Source organism: Stylophora pistillata, chromosome 4 (genome assembly GCF_964205215.1).
Source record: "Stylophora pistillata chromosome 4, jaStyPist1.2, whole genome shotgun sequence".
Classification (NCBI taxonomy): domain Eukaryota; kingdom Metazoa; phylum Cnidaria; class Anthozoa; order Scleractinia; family Pocilloporidae; genus Stylophora; species Stylophora pistillata.
In genome coordinates, this window is record NC_142522.1 from 2084105 (window position 1) to 2108338 (window position 24234).

The 24234-nt window shown below is 38.9% G+C and overlaps 4 protein-coding genes across 5 annotated transcripts; 1 reads left to right on the top strand and 3 right to left on the bottom strand.

Annotated features, from left to right (window-relative positions):
- Positions 1-237: 237 nt before the first annotated feature.
- LOC111340760 (uncharacterized) lies at positions 238-4406 on the bottom strand. 2 transcript variants are annotated; one of them, XM_022947654.2, is made up of 5 exons: positions 4249-4406; positions 2970-3054; positions 2628-2748; positions 1399-2486; positions 238-1076 (listed from the first exon to the last, which is right to left on the bottom strand). In XM_022947654.2, exons 1-5 carry the CDS (start codon positions 4389-4391, stop codon positions 717-719), a joined length of 1797 nt encoding a protein of 598 aa, XP_022803389.2. In that variant the 5' UTR covers positions 4392-4406; the 3' UTR covers positions 238-716. The 2 variants fall into 2 exon arrangements, with proteins under 2 accessions (XP_022803389.2, XP_022803388.2); XM_022947653.2 differs by having other exon boundaries at positions 238-1079.
- A 530-nt stretch (positions 4407-4936) lies between these two features.
- On the bottom strand, positions 4937-22267 carry LOC111340763 (DNA mismatch repair protein Msh3-like). The gene is made up of 23 exons (XM_022947656.2): positions 21952-22267; positions 20816-21424; positions 20015-20109; positions 19333-19472; positions 18721-18851; positions 18106-18278; positions 17015-17293; positions 16784-16868; positions 16484-16593; positions 16036-16168; positions 15694-15819; positions 15534-15595; positions 15318-15384; positions 15092-15193; positions 14838-14902; positions 14091-14315; positions 7810-7924; positions 7361-7429; positions 7179-7267; positions 7025-7082; positions 6539-6667; positions 6097-6422; positions 4937-5734 (listed from the first exon to the last, which is right to left on the bottom strand). The coding sequence occupies exons 1-23, from the start codon at positions 22153-22155 to the stop codon at positions 5629-5631; spliced, it is 3498 nt and encodes a 1165-aa protein (XP_022803391.2). The 5' UTR covers positions 22156-22267; the 3' UTR covers positions 4937-5628.
- Positions 7931-14073, bottom strand: LOC148731999 (beta-4C adrenergic receptor-like). The gene has a single exon (XM_088758580.1). The coding sequence runs from the start codon at positions 12854-12856 to the stop codon at positions 11885-11887; it is 972 nt and encodes a 323-aa protein (XP_088614706.1). The 5' UTR covers positions 12857-14073; the 3' UTR covers positions 7931-11884.
- Positions 22268-22326: 59 nt separating the features above from the next.
- Positions 22327-23971, top strand: LOC111340761 (uncharacterized). Its single transcript, XM_022947655.2, has 2 exons — positions 22327-22534; positions 22957-23971. The coding sequence occupies exons 1-2, from the start codon at positions 22327-22329 to the stop codon at positions 23211-23213; spliced, it is 465 nt and encodes a 154-aa protein (XP_022803390.1). The 3' UTR covers positions 23214-23971.
- The last annotated feature ends 263 nt before the right edge of the window (positions 23972-24234 follow it).

Here is a 24234-nt window from a genome sequence, read left to right on the forward strand (position 1 = left end):
ATTAAGGTCACGAGAACAAACTAAATGATCACCAACTTAAAAAATGTTCGTGATTGTTAAATAAATTCTCCTCGTCAGCTCGTTAGGAAATGTATAGAGAACAGTATGGAGAATATGCATACTGATCTTAGGGTGTCAGTGAACGGGCTAATCGGGAAATTTCGGTAATCATTTATATTAATATTCTTGGTTAAACATCTGCTAAATAATTTCCAATGCATTTGCAAGAAACACTGATAAGTAAAAAAATAGTTTTATTTTCATTTTTATTTCGACTTTACAAAATATACTTTTATTGAGATTATAACTTTCAGATTGGCTGTTTTGATTCTTTATAGTCTATTTCTGCTTTCTTCCGCAATACGAGAGAAAAGAAGGAGAAATGTGTTGATCAGAGATCAAAAGAGGGAACTTCTATCGTCTTCTCGTAGATAAAATTACTGTAACTTTTTTCTAACATATTTCATTGATTTTTTTGATGTACCAAATAAGGAAAGTGTCATGTGCAAACGAAAACTATCATGTGCAAACGATTCGCACGTGCAGATTGATTTGGAAGGAACTTTGCACTTGGATATGCCAGAAGAAATGTTACTCATCAACTCAAGGTGGAGAGAACTCTTTACAAAAATTCAGAGACCAATTTTTGGTTTAAAAACATTCTCGTTCCAGATTTGGAATAACCTCAGGTGTCTCTCGCTTCTTAATTTAGTTCTTCACCGGGATTCGGGTTTTAAACCCGACCCACTACCACTATGGGCTTCACCATTCACAGCATCCCCAACGCTACCCTGCTGAGATATATTTTGTGTCTGGACTCCAGATCCAGATCCCGCTTGTTCAGGAGACGCTTCAGGGATCTGAGGCTTAGCCCTCTCACCGTCAACGTGTACCTCCTCACTCGGCTTAGTCTTCTGCGCACTTTTTGTTACAGCATTCCTCAGAGCGTCCTGGATGGCGCTCTCAATGTCAGCTTTCAGATCCTTGAGAGCTGACGTGTCTGGTTTTGATGGTTTTGATGGCGAATCGCTTGGCTGTTCAGGGAGAGATAAAGGAAACTTTTCCACAGGTTGGGGCTGCTGAAAATTAAAGAGAAGTGTAAAGGGAAGTGCAATCTTTGGATTAAATTATTCGGTTTTTTTCGAGCATCGAAAAGTTTTATATTTGAAGAGTTAAGAAAAAAGTGTTAAAACCCTCAGTGCGAGTTGCAGCTTACCTATAATGTCCACAATGTCCTTAAAACGTTTAGTTACTTATCTCTATGAGCTCCAGTGGCGTTAAATGTAGAGCCGTGGAGACCTCCATTATTTTTCTTTGTATTTTCTTTGCATTGCTGTATGTATTTTGAGGCACCTGAACTTAGAACTGAGTTTCAAAATTATAGCAGAGTGGAAATACCTCATTCTGCTTGAAGGTTTGTTGATCGCCCTGCGACTGTTGTTGTCGTTGTTGTTGTTGTTGTTGTTGCTGGAGTTGCTGTGCCTCCTGTAGAAACTGCTGTTGTTGCTGTGGCTCTTGTTGAAACTGCCGGAGTTGCTGAGGCTCCTGTTTATATTGTCGTTGTGGCTGCTTCTGTCTAAATTGTTGCCTCTGTTGCTTTGGCTGACGGTAATATTGCTGCCGGGAAGCTTGTTGAAATTGTTGCTGTCGCTGGTGTTGTTGTTTGTAATAATAAGCTGCCTGGCTGTTGAATCGAGTTCTACCAGGCTGACGATTGTAAGCGGGGTTTCTGAGAGCAGCAGGACGCGGCGCAGGTCTTCTTAGCTTCCCAGGATTCTTACCCTTCCCGTGACCCATTTTACTTCTGTAATACGGACTACTGGCCACAGCTTGATAACCATAAGGACTGCCAAACTGGTTGGGATAACCCATGGTATTGACTCCATAGCCAGCTTGGGGATACGCGCGATTGATCTGCACATTCTGTGCTGCCAGGGCCTCGGGTCGATAATACCCGCGATAGGGCTGGGGCTGAGCGAATGCATTTACACCGGGACGAGGCGGATGAGTTACCGCGCCTGGAAAGGCTTGAGGATTGGGATTTACGTTTGCTTTACTGGCCATAAGTTTCATTCTGTACTCTTTAAGGCGACGCTGATAGTTCTTGTAAGCTGCGATCATTTTAAGCTTAGCTCTATAAATGTCGAGCGACGACAGGCTGCCAAATTTTGACTGCAAAGAGTCTGGGCTTGCTTGTTGCTTGCCAAGAAAAGCAGCCAGGTTTGCAGGAGGTTGCGCATGCGCTGACGCACCGTAAAACGAGTTCATAAGAGACGGGTTCTTCGCGTGCATGTTTGCCTGATTCGTGAAAGTCGGCGCAACGGCCGCGGCTGCTGCTTGAATTGCGGGAGCATGGTGCAGAGCTAATAACTGAGCGTGCGGCTTGTAGTTAATTGGTTGACCCAGAGGTGTAGCCAAACTGTTGACCAGCGGTGCACGTTGCGAAAACGTTGAGGCCACCGAATCGACATACTGCATCAGTGAGCCTGTGCAAAAAAAAAGAAAGATGCGAAGGGTTATCATTTATGATATACTCACTATTTCTACCGTCAAAGTTTCGATGATAGAAGTTTCCTCTCAGCCTCTATCGACGCCGTGAATAGTAACAGCTCTACTGATTCACTAACCTCTGTCTCGCTGTCCAACATAATCTCCAACGTACTGACCATACTTAAACAACTTAATCGTGGGGTAGCCCTGTATGTTAAACCGCTGACACAACTGTTTGCCGTCGTTGACACAGTCCACCTGTCAAGAGAGTTAAACGTAGGTTTTTGATTAAATAAAAAAATGAATAAAACAAATAAATTGACTAATAAAACTATGAATAGATAACTGAATAGAAAAAAAGTAAACTGGCAAACTAGTTAACGCCGAGCTAGGATACGTGATAGCCGCGTTTTTTTTTTTCCACATTTGCACGCAACCACCCTTCCCTCCCCCATACGTACTGAGCACGGTGAACTAACCTTTGCAAACACATACATGTTCTTGGAAGCGAGTTGTTCAGCGGCTGCATCAATCTCGGGGCTCAGTTCTTTACAATGTGTACACCTAAAGGTAAAATCAAAATTGATAACAGTCTAATCAAGCTACTAAAAAGCAAGAGATCTGAGTGATGTTTACTGTAGTCTAGACAGAGAGAGAAAAAAGGAGAAATGAAGCCCTTCAGCCCCACCCAAATAAAAGATCACAAACAAAAATCCACTGACTCCTGAACCAACACGTGCCATTGACCTATTCTCGTAGCGTACATACATCCTTGATTCCAAGTTATTCCGACCATACGATTATTCATTTGGGAGGCTACAATTGTTATCATCGTACATCCTCTTATATCCTCAAAAGCGCTTTTTCAAAGTAGCTCCGTGGCCTCATCTAGTGATCTGAATTGTGAGCTGACAAAGTTGTAAAACTCGTCAGCTGAATCTATCTTTTCTCTCACCATGAAACGAACGGGTGGCTGGTCATTTCAAGTTTGTGCATGATCACAGATTGAGAGAAATCAAGAAGACAGGTCGACAATGTTTGCTGAGGTCAAAATCATCTATGATTCTGCTCTGACCTCAATGGTTTCCCTTCTAAATGTAAAAAAAAAAACCTATTCACTTGACTGAAAAAGAGCTTGACATAATTGATAAAATGACCGCAATGACAACAACACATGTCACTAAAACAACAATTATGTTTTAATTTGGAAGCCATAAATATAACGTTTTTGTAAAGGAGTCTACAATTCTGGGGTAGGGTCTCGTAGGGTTCTATTCTTTTGCACGTTATGGCCATTGTCGTCAATTTTCTACGTTTCTAAAACATTGCAATTGATGTCCAAGATGTCACTTTAACTGTTCAAAACAAGGATGTGGTGAAAGACTCTACCTGCTATCTGTTGGATGTTTATCAAATCGGATAAGAAACAGGTTTATTTGTACTCCGTAAGAATAACGGACGAAAATTCATAATTTCCAAACTTATGGTTAAGAAGAACGGATAATTTTCCATCGAACTTGGGGAGAATATGAAAGCAAGAATACGTTTAACAACTCCTTCGCATAATTGACCTCTTAATTTGCCTTATTACACTATTCGAATATGAATGGACAAAGAAAAAGGAGAGCGAAAACGCCCTTTAAAGCAAAGGTGTTTTGTATGTACATGGAAGTACCAGTTAAAAAGATCGTAAGCTTGTGAACGCAGTCAAGCGTTTAATGCACGATTCTAAATGTCAACACGTTTAATACAACTCACCATGGCGCGTAAAAATCAACCAGCATTATGTCCTTATCCCGGATGTAACCTTCGAAGTCCCGTTCGTTGAGATTGTACACATTATTGGAGCCAAGACAGCCTGGCCAATTAATTACAGCTAAAACAACTAGAAAGGACAGCATTTTGAAGAACTTAGCTCTCGATTGCTAATGATATTATATTTCCGGGAGTTATATTTCATCTAAAGTGTGCGGAGTTTCTATTGGCTAAGGGTGTTTAATCATTATTTATTTAAGGTAAATTACCTGAACCAGGCAACCCGCCGTCAAAGCAAGGATAAGATCAATTTATTTTCATCAAGAAAACACACCCTTATTTTGGCATTTTGCAAAATATTTACGTTTCTATTTATTCAAGGTTAAAAAATATGAATGAAACATCAGGGAAAAGCAAATTGTGGCTCAAAACAAAAGTTTTAAATCAGATCACAGGTTGCCTTATAAAGAAGGGCGGTGCGAGGTTGTTTACGACCCTTCAAATTATTTGAAGTTCCACCACCGATAAATACGAGACAGAGGTGCATTTGATAACAACTTAACCACACCCAAGAACATAGATGAAATATTGCTCAGACACATTCTGAAGCTGTTCAACTCTTTCCAATCAATTATTCGTTGCTGCTTCCAGGTTGCTCATGTAAAACCTGACAAGTGAGATTTAATCAATATACGAATTTCTTGGTATGTTTATTTTTTCTATGATGGCTCTTGGGCGTGCCCTGTATAATGTAGAAACAAAGCCTTGGAATCGCGGGAAAATGAAAGTAATTCCCTGCGTAAATAGGACTCTCTGATTGGTTCTGATGTATTGGTGCGCGTCACATTGTATGACCTGTTAAGGTCCCCTCCTCTACCAAGACCCTAAAATTTGGAATTCTGTCGCAGCTTTTAGACCAAGCTGTGTTTTAATTTAAGTAAATCTGAATTGGCCAAGCCACTCTTTAATAGCTTACAAGTGAAGGTGAACACTGTCTTCAAGTGTCTAAAACCGGTTAACTGTTTACCTATGTGTGGTTCCTCTCCGAAGGCCACACTTTGCAAGCAAGTTTCCATCAGGAATAGCATAAAAGTTATCAAGTTTACTGATATACACGTCCACTACATTGCGTGAAGGAGACATTCTTTCAAAGGTACAAAATCTCGTTTTCCATGGAGTGTGCTGTTTTTAGATCAAATCTTTTTATCGCAAGTTTTACGCGGCTATTTATGGTAACTTGGTCTGGTGCATCCCACATGTCTTGATAATGGATCAGCATCTAATTATCGTTTGGCTACGCGTGAAAATGAGGAAAATAAATTTTAAAGGAGAAAAAAACTGCATTTACTTTGTATGAATATCAAGTAATGACGTAATTTAGCCTCAGAAATCGGGTGAAATCTTCTCCAAAGAAGTCTTCAGCTGCTCGATCACTTCATGTGTTGTTGGCGATTTTGAGAAAATTTCCTCAAAACTGGTTTTGATCGATCTGTAAGGAAAAAAAAAGATAGAGAGTTCATTTAGTGACATTAAATATCACAGGAACATTTCTCAGATATTCTAAAGATAGCCAGTGTTTATGCATTGACTTTTTAACAGCGAAGTGCATTTCCTATGCCTCAAAAGCGTCAAAGCAGCTCGTATTTGAGTTTAGATTTGCTAAAAACTGATAGCGAAGCTAATAAATAAATCGCAAAATCAAGTGACGACAAACCGAACCTTAAACCTCTCAATTCTTATGGCAGGTTTGCTCCCTCAGAAAAGTCACGGCTCACAGGCATACGACAAACATCACTGCAGCTTTGGTAAAGTCTGTCAACAACCCTTCGAATCTAACTGAAAGGTACCCACCGTCTTGACATTATCAAGTTCTCCATTTCACGTGATTTTGCGGCCGCTGTGTTAATTATTTCATTCGGAATTCCCGCCAAGCGAGCCACATTTAACCCGTAGCTCCTAGCAGCCGCTCCATTCACCAAGTGGTAAAGGAACGTAACTGACGGTACGACGGGACACGCGACATTGTTGTCTTCACCTTCCCCTCCCTCGGCACAGGTGGTGCCCTGCTCTTCTGATGTCATGAATGCCATGTGATTGTTGGTGACTTGGTTTGGGAAGAATCTGTCCAGCTCCGCTAGAGACGGATAGTGTGTTACAAACAGAGTCAAGCTTGCTATCTGTGGGAGAAAAAATTGGTGGGATTGAAGGTAACGTTCTACATAATTATGGTGTATTGTCGAAATAAAGATTTTGCAATAAGTAACGCCTTCTTTCAACCATAAGTGACACCGACCTTGCTAATGAAGTGGTGTACGGTGGCATAGGCAATGGCCGTGCCGTCATGAGTACTAGTACCGCGGCCCAACTCATCAAGAATGACAAGTGACTTAGAAGTAGCCTGGGCAATAATGTCAGACGTTTCCTGCAACGGAAGCAATAGACGGTCAATGAACTCTTACAACGAGCGTCTTAATGCTAAATCAAACCTTCACAAGTATATATAGCACAACGAGGATTTGTTTCAAAGATGATTGGCTCGGAATGTCGTCAGGACTTGTTCGCTTTTAAAGTCATTGTGATAGCTTCACAAATATGCGTAAGCTGCTCTACAGGCTGGAAAGATTTAACGAAAAGCCCCTATACCAGTGACAACACTCCTTTTCAAAGGCGCTTTTCACTGGTAATGAGAAATTCCAAATTAGAAACGTAAAAACTTACAAATCGGAAAAGAAACCTACAGACTTTATTGTAGATGAAATGGAATAAATTTTCAACTTGCCTGAAGTTCAACCATGAATGTACTCTGTCCTTTGTAAATGCTATCTGTAGCCCCCATCCTGTCCATACATAACGGAATTACAATTAAACAAAAAGTAACCAAGGCCTAGAAACCAAACTGGCGTAAAAATACATTTTGGCTTACAAGTCATCACCTTGTAAAAACTGCATCTAAAACTCCAACCCGTGCTTCTTCGGCTGGTACAAATGAGCCGACCTGGGCAAGAATAACAATCAAGGCAACCTGCGAGGTAAAATGTTAATGAACTTGGAATTAACCTTCCCACAAAAACAACGACGGTAGAATATAACTGGTAAGTTAAAGGTAGACTGGTACCTGTTTTATGTAGGAACTCTTTCCTCCCATGTTTGGTCCTGTAATGATCATGCAACGATTGCTGTTGACCTACAAAGAGAGCAATCGATAGTCAAAGTGTGAATTGCTAAACACGCAAAGAACCTAGATTCTTCTCCCAAAAACTCTAAGGACAAAGAAGACCGTGATTTTCGCCACCTTTCCATGAATTCTAGTTGTAAGTTCTTTCCTGTGCCCTTGCTTGTTAGGTAAGTGAAAGGAAAAGAAACTACTGATGCCCTCAACGACTAGAATTGCTTGAGTATCCCCATTACAACTGCCACGCTTTTCAAGTTGATTTATTCAATCGCAGCAAGGCTTCCGTTACTGCTGCGCTGTATACGTAGCCAAGCATGTTACTTTATTTTCTGTTCTTGCTCACAATTGCTGCCCTTGCTCATTGACCTCCTGTTAATTTAGAATTCACTTACATCCATGTGAGTATCATTCGGGACGAACTGTTCATTCTCTGAAAGAAGCGTATCCAACACTGGATGTCGTCCTTGTTTAATGTAAATATGGGCTCCACAGTCTTTTACGACAGGCCTAGAACAACAAATCAAGACAGCATGGGTTGTAATGAGTACTAAATTGTCGCTTCCTTGTCAGCTTACGGTTCAGTCTTGCTAAAGTTACTCAATCTCGCCTGATAGGGCGCTCGTAAAATGGGGAGAAGCGGGGAACCCTCCCCTTAAGCTAAACTACTGTGACTCACTAGCACAGAGACAAGTGGAAAAAGCCGGTACCCACAAATACTCTCTTATCGGATAAGAGAGGCTTCCGTTGTCCTTCAAAACGAGCGTTTCTCAAGCAAACTTGAAGGATATGAAAAGTCTTTTCCACCTTTCCGTGTTAGTCACACTGTTCAGAAGACAAAAAAACTGCACAGTGAGGTTTCAAAAAGGTTTATTCTAACAGAAGGTTTATTCTAACAGAAGGCTTATAAATATAAATGGAAAACACTGATAGATTTCTATATCGAATGTGAAGAAGAAGCTACTAATCCTCGTAATAAACTCATGCACGGTTCATTTTCAGCAACACTTTACATGTTTGTCGAAATGTTTTATTTCGGTAGCAGTATACAAACGGGTTGAAAATGGAACTTATCAAACCAGTGGTTACCACAACAGGTCAGCTCAGACGTATTACTGTTATAATATATTTACTACTTTTGAAGAAGTTGCGAACAATTATTGTATATGTTGTAGTTCAATTTTATCCTTAGTTCAAATTTTATTTTCCTTTGTTCTCAGTCATGTTAATGTATAATAATGAGTTTGAAACAAAGGAAAATAAAATTTGAACCAAGGATAAAATTGAACTACAACATATACACTAAAAGAGGTATTAAACACAAAAGTAAAGTAGTCATAATAATTCTGGCGGTCTTCAAAGCCTTCTTCTCCGGCTTTCCAAAGTCAGCAGCAGCCTGCGGTGAAATTTGCTCAGATCTGATCCGATTCTCGTGTCGACGGGACACAAAGTAAACAGAAATACGACAGTAAATCATCACAGAAACGTTGATAAATGTGAACGAGGCACGAACTAAGGTGATCGTACGCTCAACTCCATCGACAAGAAAGTGAAGTGGGGCTGGCAAAGAAGCCAAGACCCATGAGATCACGACTGCTGTTGTCAAGTGTCGCGTAGTAACGAGAGTGTTGTAACAAAAGGTGTGTTATATCGCTACAAAACGCTCTACGCTTATAAGGGCGAGATGATACAAAGAAGAGAACAAAGGAATAACGACGATCAAGAAAAAAACCTCTACGTGTTAGCAGTATTCTTTAAGGGATATGCCTTTTATAACATTAATTTGTGCAGCGATGAAACTCGGTTGGACAACAGTTCCTACCGACAGATCTGTACTTTGCCGAACAAGCCAACAGAACATTAGAAATCGTTTGTAACCTGGGTGTTGTCTTCACTGTCGCGATCACCATCGCATTCATAAGAATTGTCACAGGCATGCTAAGACCATTGATGACGATCGAAATCATAGCCATCCTTGTCCTCTCTCCTTCATAACTGTTGCTCCAAACAAATTTGTTCATAGAACATGACCCGACTGAAATCTCTTCCACTGAGTCTGTGATGTTTATGACTAAAACTGAATCGCAGTATTGATATTTTTTTTTTCCACATTTCAGTATGTATTCTTTTGTACAGAAACTCTTTTTGAGAAGGATATTTAGAGTTTCCCTGACTTGAAAATCCCTTTAGATTACTTTCGGAAAAAGCAAAAAGAATCAAAGAACTTCGGCGGTGTTTTTTTTTTTATAAGCAAGGAGGTAAAACACGGGTTCCGCAAACTATCCGCAAAGAGCTTAAAAACAAATAACATATAATTTCGGAAATACATAGCAACTCAATCTTAAACAAAGGCCAGAATGCAAAGGAAATACAGTGAGGCTCACATAAGCTGCGGCTTTAAGAGGCTGACACTTGCCGCAGAAACGAAGACACATGATGTGCCTCTGCTTCTGCGGTACCTTTGCGACTTATGAAGACTTGTTCCCTCGTATTAATGGCCCAATGCTGTTACTTACATTGAGGCAAATAAATTTTTTCCCACGGAACGTTCGATACCATTTTTGGAAGAGCTTAAAAAAAAAAAAAAAAAAAAAAAAGTCTTTTTATAGGATTACACAATTACTGGTAAACCAGTAGTTTCCATTGTGGTCCTTGCAAACAAATGAAAGAAATGGTCTAAATTGAACATAACATAAATAAGCGTTTCCAACCTTGTAGCTTCTGATGACCGCTTAATACTTTAAAAACCTCTTTTTCGTGAAGTGCGGATTTCGTCACCACACATTCAGGAATTTATTTTATATTTAATTTACAGTGTAGCTTAGTAGCTATAGTATCTTCAACTTTCGGCAAGCAGACATTATATCAAAATTAGGTTAACGCTTCACCGTAACAAGTATCACTCTAAGATTAGTCAAAACGAATTTTGCAAAGTATTCTCAAGGAGTTTTCTAACGTACCATGTTTGAATTACCGCAAGCTAAGAAACGTCGCACATCGCAAAGTAACTTTTCGCGGAGATGAAAACGTGTTTCACCGAATGTGGTGTTCCAATTTTCATCCCAAAAAGAAAGAGAAGCGCAAAGTAAAAGTCGGGTAGCTCCTTTCTTTACAAATCGGAAGCCTTTCAAACCTGCGGAAATGACATTGCTAAGTATCGAGAACTCCATTAAGGATATCACTTGGTGTCGCAAAAAATTGAACGTGTCGGTTCCCAGATCTCTACACAATTAATGGAAAACAGATGTTTCTCTTTACTTTATTCATGAGCCGATAGTTGGTGATTGTCTCTGCCAAAAAGAACACATATCAGTTTTACGCGTCAGGTCACAAAGATATCTTTATAGATAGATAGATACTTTATTATAAACACCTTGGAGCCATAGGCTGAATTACGGAATATTTACAAATGCAAATGGTAAAGAAAGAAGTATAAAATATTACAACTTCGTCATTAAGAAAGAACGAAAATCATCTACATCTTATAAATATGGCTAAAAATAAAACGTCAAGCGTTCGGTTTTGCATATGGGGAGAGTGAAATCACTTTTGCGCCTCAGTGCGTATCTACATCTCTTCCTTTGGGGGAGGACGCTGTGGAGTCTATGGATGGGGTTACAGACTATCTCGTCAAATACATTGGTTGAAATCTTTTCTCTCCTCTCGTAAAGTTTCGGTAGGCCAGCTGTTTCTAGTGCTACACTATATGACAGGTCAGGATAGATAATTCTGAGTGCCCTTCTTTGGATCCGTTCCAAATCTTCGCTGATGTAGTTTGGTAGAGAACGGTGGAATATAGGACATGCGTATTCCAAGACGGGCCTAATATATGTCACATAGAATTGCACAAGTTCGCTTGGTGCAACTCCGGATGTCTTGAGTTGTCTCAAAAAGTAGAGACGAGATGAGCATTTTCTACTTAGTTCAGAGGTGTGCATGTTCCACTTTAAATCGTGGCTAATGGGCACGCTTAGCAATTTGGCACTGGTGACTAATTCAAGGGTTTTGCCGTTTAGGACTAGGGGTTCAAACTCGTGGTTGCTGTTAGAAAATCCAATTCGTAGTTCTTTGCACTTGGCCTCATTCAGTTGGAACCCATCGATACTCACTTGTCTGGAAAGGTCATCCACAGCTTCTTGGAGTTTGCTCTCACTGCCCTTAATAACTATTTCGGAACAAGATGTGTCGTCCACGTATTTCCACAAATCAGCTGGGGTGTCCAAATCATTAATATAGCTATTTCGTGTCAAGATACTAAAAAAAGAAATATTTTTACGAAAACCTTGAATTACTTTCCGATACGTTCACATTTTTCACTGGGACTTTAAACGTTCAAGAAACCTCCAAAACCATCATCCCAACTGAGGGAAACAACCTTCTCTCTTCAAGAATGAAAAAAAAAAAAAAAAAACAAACATTTGGACAGTGTTCAATAAATTAAAGATGTTTCCACGACAAACACAGGTAGAGTTAGTACTCTTCAGTTTCCTGATTTACAAATTTAAATTTCAAGAACCTAACGCATTTGTCCCGAAATGTCCTATTTCTGTAGCAGTATATGAACGGGTTGCAAGCAGAATTAATCGCACTAGACGCTGACAAGATAGGATGACTCAAATGTATCACTGTTACAACATAACTACTGCTGTTGGAGAAGATCCGTAACAATAAACTATACACGAAAGGAGAGAGAATACACAAAAGTAAAGTCATTAAAATAATTCTGGTTGTCTTCAAAGCTTTTTGCTCCTTTGCAAAGTCAGCGGCGGCTTGCTGTGAAACCTGCTCTGATCTGATCCGACTCTCGTGTCGACGGGACACAAAGTAAACAGAAATATGACAGAATATAATCACGATAAAGTTGACCATCCAAAAAAATGCGCGCACAGCTCTGACTATCGGTTGTAAACTTTCGACAAGAAAGTGAAGTACGCTTGGGAAAATAGCTATGATCCACGAGATCGCGACTGCCGTTATCAGGCGACGTGTAGTACAAATAGTGGCGTATCGATAAGTGTGTTTTATTGCTACAAAGCGCTCCAAACTTATAAGGGTGAGAAGATACAAAGATGAGAGAATGGGAATGATAGCGAAAAAGGAAAGCTCTTTCTCGTATTGGCAGAATTCCTCCAGTGATATTCCTCTTAGAACGTTAATTTGTATGAAAATGAAACTTGGCTGAACAATTAATCCCACCAACAAATCTGTAACTGCCAAACAGGCCAACAAAACGTTGTAATTTGTTTGCAATCTGGGTGTTGTCTTCACTGCCGCGATCACCAACGCATTCATAAGAATTGTCACAGGCATGCTGAGACCACGGAGGATTATGGAGCTGATGGCAAAGCTTGTCCTCTCTATGTAATAGCTGTTGCTCCAGACAACTTTGTTCATAACACAAGTTGGAAAGTGAGGTCCCTCAGCGAAATCAGAGGTGTTCATGACTTGGACTCAGTCTTGGAAATATTTGGATATTGTACGTCTTCAAAAGTAATGTGTTCCCGAATAAAAAACTGTTGCACAGAGATCAGTCTTTAATAGGTATCTGACATGACGTTTAACTATTATGTCAGGAAGCAGTATTCCATCTAACTTGAAGTACCCATTTTGAAGACAAGTGCAGAGCATCAAGCATTCTAAAGAATGTTACGCTGATAGGTGAAGCAACCTATGGCTCACAGAACATTTAAATTTAAACCGCTTAAGTTCAATGATCGTCAAGAGATTTTACGCAAAGCACCTTCCATTATCATGATTACACTTCGATTCCGTAATATTCTTGGAAACTACCGGGTGTGCAACATTCAAATCGCAAACTTCAAAGGTGGTCAGGATATAATTTACACGTGGCTTTCAAGAGTCCGCATAGCTTAATTGCAATTCCGCTCAGAAAAGAATAAAAGTTCACATAATATAAACCCCATTCCCCAGAGTAACAAACTGAAGTGGGGGACTTCTGCCGATAGCTACACCACAAAACCTTGTTTCATTTACCGCGTTCAAAAGAAAAAACATTTTGATGTAAATCGAATTCTATTTTCGGGTGTTTTGAGAATATCTCTCATGAGAGAGAGAGAGAGAGAGAGAGAGAGAGAGAGAGAGAGAGAGAGAGAGAGAGAGGGAGGGAGAGAGAGAGAATCCAATTCTGTTTTTGGGTATTTTCAAAATATCCATACCGAGTTCGCGAAGCGAAGGAGTGAGATGTATTATCAGCAGAAGCTGATAAATTCAAATCCACATCTGGATATGTAAGAATTCTTTGTTTATCGATCAGTATGAAGATTTTACTTCCAAAGACAATTTGCAAAGAGCACTAAAGGCAGAGAATATCTGCGCGGAAACTCAGCTCGCACTGAAAGTTATCACAACTTCCCACATAAATAAAAAACGACTACTCATTATGAAAATTGTTTTCTCGCGGAGAAGTTGTTGAATTTTATCCCAGTAGGATGGTAAATCCAAAATCCCTTTCATATACCATTCTGGTAATATCGGGATCATTATCAGATCACTGTCATTATCAGAACTGGGGGCTTGGGTTCGAATTCTCACAGCAGACTTAGATTTGTCTTAAAAATTCACAATTTTCTTAAATAGCTGGTGACTTCACATTGTGCGAACAACCATTTATTGAACATTTAATAGAAAATATTTCCAACTTGATCACAAGCCCTACCTGATAAAACCTCGCTGGCTGGCCACGGTAGCCAAGGAGAAGAAGCAGTCGAGTGTGGCGATGTGACATACAGCACGCCGGTATCTGGCACACGCTTCTGAGAACAGCGCTAGAAATTCTAGCCATGCCTCTTGACAGCAGATTGACAGTTGTTCCCGCCACTGGCAAAGAAGTTTGAACTTGTCCTCTACGAATGGTGTTCTAAATCTGGACACCTGTTTTGTACTGGAAAAAGCATATACACAAGTGATCAATATGGAACTTAACGTCAGTAAATCAATACCTTGATGCAAAAGTCATTTGGGGAGGATTGTGTAATGGCTTGGATTAGAGCTCTGTGTTTTGTCGCAAATCGTTTATAATGCGAGTGTCGCACAGCAAAAGTTTGTAGTTCGAAAGCGCGGGCCGAAAAACATGAAAGACCAAGTTGGTAACTCTAAGATCCATTTGACTGAGATTTCGCACATGGTTGGTGGAGAGACTAATGTGAGCTTTTCAGCCACAAATTGAGAAGGTTTAAAGACAAAGTTAGGAGTCTCAGAAGCAGAAGTTTTCTTTTAAAAACTATTTAAAAATTAAGCAGTTAGTTGCTTGCAACACTACAATCGGGCAACCCCAAAACTGTTTCTGACCAAAAACATGACTCATTATCTCTTTATGTAGGAGGAATTACCGGTAAAAATCATCAGTCACGTTTTATCAATAACACAATGTGGAGAAAAGGCTTCACGAGCCCTGAAGACTTACGCGCTTATTTTGATCCAATCGCAAGGCACTGTCTTCATATTCGTGTTCCTTACTTCGATTAAGAACTGAAATAAACGATGCAAAATCTTTGGTTGTAACTCAGTTCCTGTATACGTTGTGATCAGTTTACTCAGGACTGTCTAAAGCGCTAGTTGGGAGGTTATTCAAGACCTCCCAATCCGGAATTCAGCGCGCCAACCACTGTTAGAGCGCGTTTTGGAGCCGAGCAAAGAGAAATTACGTATTGAAAATACCTCGTTTCCTGAAACACAGCAGTAATCCAAAGATGGATGTCGTAACACCTGTCTAAACTCCGAGCGATGATTTCTTAAATCGGTCAGAATCTTCTCGATTTCCTGATTCACGGAGAAAATAACAAATACTCTTCAAATTTAGCGTAGTATAAAGTTTACAGAAGTGTGTGGAATGCAAAAATTTGCGCTCTGTTTAAAAATGTATAGAAAATGAGCTCTGACTCACCAAATTACATTTCATTACCATAGGGAACTGCGTTTGGTCACAAAACAGCTTGGTTTTGTCACCGTCTCTGGAAATAAAATAGAAATGATGTTGAGGTAAGTTGAACATTGCACTGTCAGAGATGGCGGTCGAACGTGAAGTCGATAGTCTCTTCATTTCAACGTTTGGGCATGGGAAACAAAAGCGCTAAACTCTTATTTAGATAATGTAATTTACTTGGCAGCCTTTTCATCAACCAGTCGGAGAAAATCTTCAACATCCTCCAAATAGTTTGGGACCTGAAAGAATAAAAAAAGTCATTTCTTGGCCTTGCATGAAAGTAAGTAAAAACAGTGTTTTCACAAATGTTGCATCGATACAACTTCATTCTACATACCTCAGTGAAAAGGTTTCTGAGAAGTGAAGATTCCAATTTGCTTGTAGCTACCTCGTAGTTTGACTGCAGGTGTTTTGTAACCCTCACCAGAGCTTTGGTTATTGTCACAAACTCTGCTGGTGTACACTATGGCAAAGAACAAATTAATGCATCGTAAAATACAGCGCCACTTTAATGAGTATGAATTAAGAGCCTTACAAAAACAACGCAACTTATTTTAAGGTAGCTCTACTGTTGAAATCTGAACCAGCTGCAGATTTTTAGAGAGACCTGATGGTAACTTTCCATCCTTGTTTTTCCTTCCTCCTTCCGATAAATAACTTCTTTTCTTGCTGAACTGACCTTTTTATGGTAGATGGTGCATAATCCTCTCTCTAAGTCGGGAAGCTGCGACAAGAGACCTTTCAAAGATGCCATACACGATCTATTAGGACCACACAACTCTGTGACGGCGTCAAGTCTCCTCTCGATCTCACTGGTTAAGATACAGTTCATATAAAGATGTTCAATTATTGTAAACAGAAAACAAATTAGCAGTTAAAGGGATTTCTTCGAGTCTTACACTGTAATGCATCGATTTTACTGAGCGGAGACACCATCTCTAATTGATATGTTTTTTGTGACACATAACCTCAATCTCATTCAGACAAAAAAGAGAAATAGAACACAACGGTAGTCGAGGGTGGAAAAGATTTACGCAGACTGCTAACAACAGCCCTGTAATAGTCGGGTCAAACCTCGTGCTAAGTTAAAATCGTTGAATACCAAAGTAGGAAAGAGAAAGCTGAACCTGGCATCTCGCAGAGGTTGAGAAATCCATTTCTTTAAAAGCCTTCGCCCAAATGCTGTAGTTGTGTGGTTAATGACCCAGAATAAAGACGACTTTTCGCCACCATTTGTCTGCATATAAAATGACAAAGTTTTAGCATTTTCATGTGGGCTCGAGCTACATATTTACATTTAGAATAACACAACAATTTTTCATTTTTAGGACGCGTTATCGACTTTATAGTCGTTTTTTCTAGAGTTGTTGAGTTATTCAGAAAGTCATTCATCCCAGACAAGTCTAAACGTCAGTCAAGCAAAATACCTGATTCTTGAATATTTCCAAGTTCCTCAGAGTTTGTCCATTCAATTTTAGAAATTTGTTCTTTACAGAAAATCTTGAAAAGTTACTGTGAAGTCAAACAAAACACATTTAATTAATAAATAAAATAATTGATAATAATCTAAAATGAGTCAATCATGAATCAATTAGTTATACACTATTTAATAAAGTCTGCCACATACATTGATCAGGAAATACTTTTACATACTGTACCTTGCCAATCTGAGAATTTTTTCAAGCTTGAAGTCTTTAAGGTACTTTATAAGTGCCGCAAAGCTTGTCTGCACTGATTTGGGAAGTTTGAGGATTATTTCCAATGCTGAATTGTTTTCTTGCTCGTTACACTGCAATTCTTTGGCAATGTTAACTTTGCAGAGTTCCTCATTCCTCACCGGCTTTTGTTCCTCATAAAATTCAGTGATGCATTTCAGAGAAGAGGAATGATCGAAAAGTTGATCAGATATTCTTTCAAGCCTTACACTGTCCTCTGGTCTGCACAACAGTAACAAACAAACACTTTTAACTTTTTTGTATCCATCAGTACTTTTGAAGAATTAATTAAAAATTGATAGGAACTAAACTTTCCTCTTAAACATATGTAACAGTGTTTTTTTGTTTTTAACAAAAAACCGCTCATAGCAGGGCTAGAGAGAACCAGATCAGAGTTATAACTTTAAAGAGCTGGCAAAGTTGATCCAGTTGGATCGTCATAAAAACAATTCCACAATGAATGGCAGATAATCGCTTGTTTTATAAATATTTACATAAAGAAAAGATCATTCAGTCTATCACAGGGTGTTCAACGGTAGCATGAGAGATCCAAGAATTCTCTGGATAGTATTCAGAATTCTCCCTGTTAATTGAATGACCTGAGGTTTTTTTAATTCAGACATAGAGCGATTGTGCGGTTCATATTTGTTCTGCCATTTCTATATATTATCCTTCTGCTACAACATCTCTTTATAAAAATCCTGCTATTAACAGCACACCTCTCAATTTCCAGAAACACGGTGGGGCTTATCTTTCACCCAACCACACTCAAACCCCAAATCAAATCATTAAAACACACTGTCTAGTTTAATGGAGAACTGATACTGCAGTCAATAATCTTCTCAAACACAGGCAGGAGCTGTTTAAAAAGTTTTATGACATTATTTTGCCAAGTGCAATGCTGATGAAAGAATTTGAAAACAGATTATTTTTGGCACCAAAACAGTCCCTTCCCCTCCCCCACAAATTTTTGTTTGAGGGAAATGTTTTCTAGTCTCAAAGGCATCCCCTAAATGCATGGAGTATGGACAGACCTTTGCACCCTTGTAACATAATCTTTGATGAAGTTTTCTGTTTGGATGGTCAAGGATTCTGGAAGGAGTAATTCTTCAGGGCAAATATGTTCAAGATGTGTTTCTAGCTCCATACAGCTTGGTCCATCTTGAAAGTCATCATATATGACATTGCCAGTGGATGGTTGAACTGCCTGAATATCAAATTTAAAACCAAAAAGTGGTCAGGACTGAGCCATGTGATTAGTTGACTTAGTTTAAGGGTCAGAGAATCTTGGAAGTATTCATTCAAGAGAAACACATGTACATCCTTTTTTACATCTGAATGAGAAACTGAGATACGATCTTCTATAGAGTCATGGTTTCTCTGCAAGTACCACAAGTATCCTTTATCAAGATCCTTGATCTTCCTCAAGGATCTTTGTGAGTACCTCTAGGATCCAAAAGGCACGGACCTACCTCAGAGATCTTTGCAATGGACCTATTGCATCTATCCAAAAACCTCACAGATCCTTAGAGGAACCTCACAAATTCTTTAGGGATATCAGTGGACTTTTCAAGGATTTGTTAAAAGTAAACTTTAAGGTAGACTTGATGACCTTGAGGAACTCTTTCACAATTATGATATTTACTTACCACTATGCCAAACACCTTTCTATCACTGCTTATTTTGGAATCCTGAGGATCACCTTCGACAAGACACATAAGATATCCACTTCCCATCTCCACAGAGTCTGCTTCATCTAAATCTTCCATAGTCTTCATATCTTAGTGTCATTTAGGTCAATATAGAATTGAAAGTAACTCTAAGATAGCTGTAGTTTGGTTAGAATTGCATACTAAATATCACAAGACTTAATTCTGGCAAAGTTTTGCCAAAGGAGTGATGAGGGTCCAAGAGATGGGAAATTATTGAGGATTTAAGGTTTGAGGAAGGCAAGTGGAAAGTGAGGGATTAAGGAGTAATACCTTAAAAAAAAAAAAAACTGACCTCAAACAAACAAGAATGACCAAGAACAATTTTCAAGCTATGCATTTAAGAAGTGGAATGAGCTCCAAAGAAACCAATTAAAGCAATTGTTGTACATTTTTTAGTTCTACTCTTGGTTTATTAGAGTTACAGGTGTATTTTTTATGAAAGAGAAGTAAGCCTTAACTCTCATCTATCACCCTCACCCCTCACCCCTCACCCCTCATACCACACCCATCACCCCATTTCAGTTCTGTACAATCTCACACAAAGGATACCTTCCCCAACCAGTGTGGTCTTAGTATACAGCGACTGTAGTTCTCTTGTGAATAGTTTACTCTTGTTATCTCCAGCAGCTTTTAGTGCAGCAGTCTCTGTTTGCTTCACCACTCCAACTTTATAACCTTTACTGACCAATCTGGAAAGATTTGGTGTTCATTATACATATACAATACCCAAAGTTGCTAGGTTAAAGGGATCAAATACGGGCTCACCAGCTTGGCTCTTGGTTTGTGCTTGTTATAACTTTATAAATGGCCTAATTTACCCAAAATTTTTTGGTAGCTTAGAGATGCAATAGACCCCAATATCCAAAGATTTCAAGCCTTTTTTCTTTGTACTCCTCTTGTGGTAAATGAGTGACAACTTTCTTTTTTCAAAGATCAAGTTAAAAATATACCATATTTCTTATTCTTAAAATACCTTTTCTTAAATCTGCCACATGCAGTGGTAATCAGAATGTGGGGCAACATGTCCTGGAGAAGTTGCTAATCCCTCCCAAGTACATCCGAATATTGCAAGAGGTTTCCTTTCATTAAAACCTGTCTCACCCTTAAAAACAACACAATGGCTTCTCTGGACTATGGGTATGGGTAGGAGGGTGTGGCATGGGAACAATTATAATACCCCAGAAAGAGATGTAGGAACTTTCAAATAATATATCCCACTATAATTGCTCACCTCTTGACATGAACATGCAGCCTGTGGTTAGGAATGCTTGCTGTCTTAAAGTTGTGATCCCAGTGGCACATGATGTTCAGTTCCTTAGCAGCAAGCTGAAAAAGTAAATGTTTACCAGTGAATGCAACTCTGTTATGTGAGGGAAAGTTCTCTTTAGATGTCTTTTGGTTTAGAAATTATTGGCATGGTCATAAAATTATTAGTAATGGAAAATAGCTATGGAAACCATGGATGTAATGTTCAATATATTTTTTAGCATCCAGAAGCAGATCTTACTTAACAAATGGTAAACACCACAGCGTACACTATTGAGTTATGGATGCACGCGGGAGGTTGCTAAGCACGAAAGAAGCGTAAGAGTCACTCGAGGCGATAACCGAGAGCGACTCTAGCTTCTTGAGTGCTTAGCAAACCTCCCAAGTGCATCCATAACTCAATAGTGTACGCTGTGGTGTTTACCATTTGTTTTATAACATAACATTGACACATTGTAACTAAAGAGTTCCCCTTTATTTAACAAATCTTACGTGACCAGAAAAAACAAGTGTGCACGGAAAAATAGTCTTTGCATTTGCTCAAGTCAGCAGCGTACACCCATGGGCAAATGGGGGATGCTAAATTGACCAATCAGAGCGCACGCTTTACTTTGGTTATGTTATAATAATTATAGATTATCATTCTAACAATGCTTTTGGAAAGAGGGCTGAATTTAAAGCCATGAAAACAATTACATTCCCTGTGATAATGGTGGTATTTACCAGAATAAGGTATATCAATTTTTATATAACTATTATATAATACCTCAGCATCTTCTCCAAAGAATCTGTATCTGTATCCACATTCCACAAGTAAAATAACATCAAGGTACTTGGATTTTACTTCAAGAAACTGAAGTTCTAAAGGTGTATACGTGGATTTAGTCCTTGAGTTTACAGGTTTACATCTTTCTGTTTCATTCTTTTCTGCTACATTTTTGATGTTCTGAATTGGTCTTCCAGATAGATGTGATGTACAAGCAAATTTAGTGACGTCTAAGTTTTCCTGATGTGCACTGCCATTAAAATCCATTGGTTCTAAACCATCACCAACATCATCATCCCTAGTTCCACCAATACTCATGTTGTTATGATTTTTATCCAGCTCATTTCTGTCTCCATGTTTTTCTGTGACACACAGATTTCTCAGCTTTTTGTCACCATGTGAATCAGCCATATTTGAATCTTTCCTAAAGCAGTTTAATTTAGCCATTGTAGAACTACTCAGCTCTTCCTTATTATTCAGTGTGACATGATCTTCCACTACTCCATATTCCTTTAAGGAATGCAGATCCAGATTGATTCTTTGCCTTTTTGAATGTTGTGTGCTTGAACTGTCCTTGTCTTCACTGTGAGTTACATCACTGGCACACCTCTAACGTTTTGACAAATAGTTAAAAAAAAATATATATAAATAAATTGATAAAAATATATCAAAATCTGCATTAGCCTCATTTTCCCTTGTCAAATGTAAGGTTATCAAGGAAGTTTCTGGAAGTGTCAGAGAAATTACAAGGATTGTAGATTTAGGAGCCCACTTCCAACAGGCAAAACAATTGCTTCATTGTAGCATGGATAACACACGGGAACTACTTATCTTTGCTACTGACTTGCACGCAAAGGTTCTAGAATAATCAAGTTCAACAAACAGTGAAGAAAATGTAATTCTCCAAATCACTGAATTGAATGAGGCGGGAGGGGGGGTGGGGAGGGGTTGTTCGGAAGTGGCAATTGCCAAGGGGCTTCGGAGGCCTGGGGCTGGGTTAAATAGTTGTTTGTATGATTGCCCGAACGCGATGTAAATAAACTTCAAATAAGCTTTTTATAAATCTTCGTGCAATATCAGTTAAAAAAAAACAATGCCATTGTACAGATGAAAAGCTGTTTTACCCACAAGCATACCTTAGCACTTTTTGTGAGCTTACTTCCATCAGCTGTTTTCCTGCCGGTTTCACTTGAGCAAGGATTGTTCACCAAAGGTTTAGTGATGAAAAAACTGGAAATAGTCGTCTGTGACTGATTTCCTGCGTATGAACCACTTAGAGACTGACTACTGGCGGCTGACTGTGTGGAACAACGTAGCTTTCCGAGGTTTAATTTCCTCATTGTGAGCTAAATTCATTTCCCGCTCTTCTGGACGTTCTTTTCCATGAGATTCCAACAGCGGGAGGAAGACTGGTGCGAGTGATTGCTACTGACAAGTTGCCAGCGGTTTTTTTTTCCTCAAGCCAATTTCCATCATGGCGGCTGTGCTGATGAAGTAGTTTCCTCTTTTAGATGTACAAATTCGTGATGTTGCTTCTAGATTCCTTTTCAATGTCCAGCCAAAAGGTTCGCCAAGGTCCATCTCCTCCGTCAGTCGAACAGATTTTAGAAGATTTGGCAGCGGCAAGCGACGATGATGTCGTGTTTAAGTCGTCTATCGTAGCAGGAGATTCAGCCCAAATGTCCAAGGGAAAAGGAAACAAAGTGGTCAGTCATTCGGGTGAGTTAACTTCTGAAGTTTTCTGGTACCTCATAACTCTGAATCACGGCAATAATGTCGCCAAATTGTTGGTTATTGAAAGCTTATCACAGAAAAGCATAGTTTGCAATCAGCAACAGCATAACAAAAGCACAGTTGAATTTCAACTCCGGCCAAGATATGATTGTTCACTCTCCCCTCTAACTGCTACACACTTCTTTGTGAATTAGCTACTAGAATTTGGTATTAGATCACGATAACAACTTCAACTTGAGAAGTGTGAGTATTCTCTTAGCTTGTATGTTGGGTTTTGTATGGAATTAATAGGGAAAAGTTACATGTTAATTACTTGTGAGAGTTCACAAGATTTATTTTTCAAAATATGGTGTTTAATTTCAGTATACGTTTTTGAGTTTGTACAAAATTCTGTTTGATCTGTCTAGATAATGTTATGGATCTCTCTGCCGGTGGAGATACATCTGAAAATAAAGGAAATGCAGATGAACTCAAAACAAAAAGTCAATCTAACGAGGAGCTCTATGGTGTAGCTGCTTCATTTTTGAAAGAATTTAGGACATTAGAGTCTTCTCAGGAATGCCTCAACAGTGTGGACCAAGATTTAAAGTCAAAGAAAGAAGAATTAGATGAAGCCATCACTAAAGTAAAAGAAGCATGGGAAGTTGAAAAACCTGGCAGTTAGTGAAATTTCAGGTGTAAAGAGCCAGATAAAAGCTAAAATAAGTTCTACATTTGAACAAGCAATCACTTTTGAGCAGTCATTTGTCACATGTGCAAGGCATAGATCATATTTAAACATGTGCTCTTACTAGAAAGATTTGAAAATTACTTTCCTGACAACATCTCTTTTATTTGGAAGTTCCTGGGGAAGGACGGCTAAGATTTGACCCTAGATATTCAGTACAGTATTACAGAGACGAACCTCTTTTTCTAATCTGTTCAGAGATATTTTATCTTTATTCTTTTTAATCTGTTCTGTAATTTGAATTTTTTCTGGTACTTTAAGCATCTTGTCAGGCTTGCTGACAAAAATCTATTTTTGTGATTATTCAGATTTTTTAGGTTAGGAATGAGTGAGGGAGATGCTGATTTTATTCTTTTCCATTACCTCCTGATTACTGAGTCCTCAAAATTCCATAAAACCACCATAAAACATTTTGATCTTATTGTATTTTAATCCCCATTGGCTGTCTGATGGGCAGTCATAATCATTGTTGAATTTGATGTATGTAAATGTGTTCTCTTCAGCCCCTGACCTCGAGGATAAAGTTCATTGCTCCCGCATCATTAGTTATTTTTAGACTCTTTTTACCTCTCAGTGTGCAGCATTGAAAGCTTTATAACTATGATTATTTATTTGAATTCAAAGTATTTAAATCAGTTAAAATATTGCCATGTATAGTGGTGGAAAAAAATAAATTGGATTTACAATTCAAAGAATTGTATGATGTCACCAGACTTAATTACCAAGCCTTACATTGTTCCTGCACCCAAGCCTTTGTGTTTGAAAGTCATTTTTTGAAGTTTGAAACCTTTTGAATGCATTGAAACAGCCCAACTATCAAATTTTCTGGTGCAGAAAACAGTTTGTATTAAAAGGTGTATTGAGAAGGAGGGATTAAATCAATTACATGCATAACTGATGCATCTATCTGCTATCGGAAAGATTAGGTTAAGGAAAAAAAACACGTTTAAATTGCATA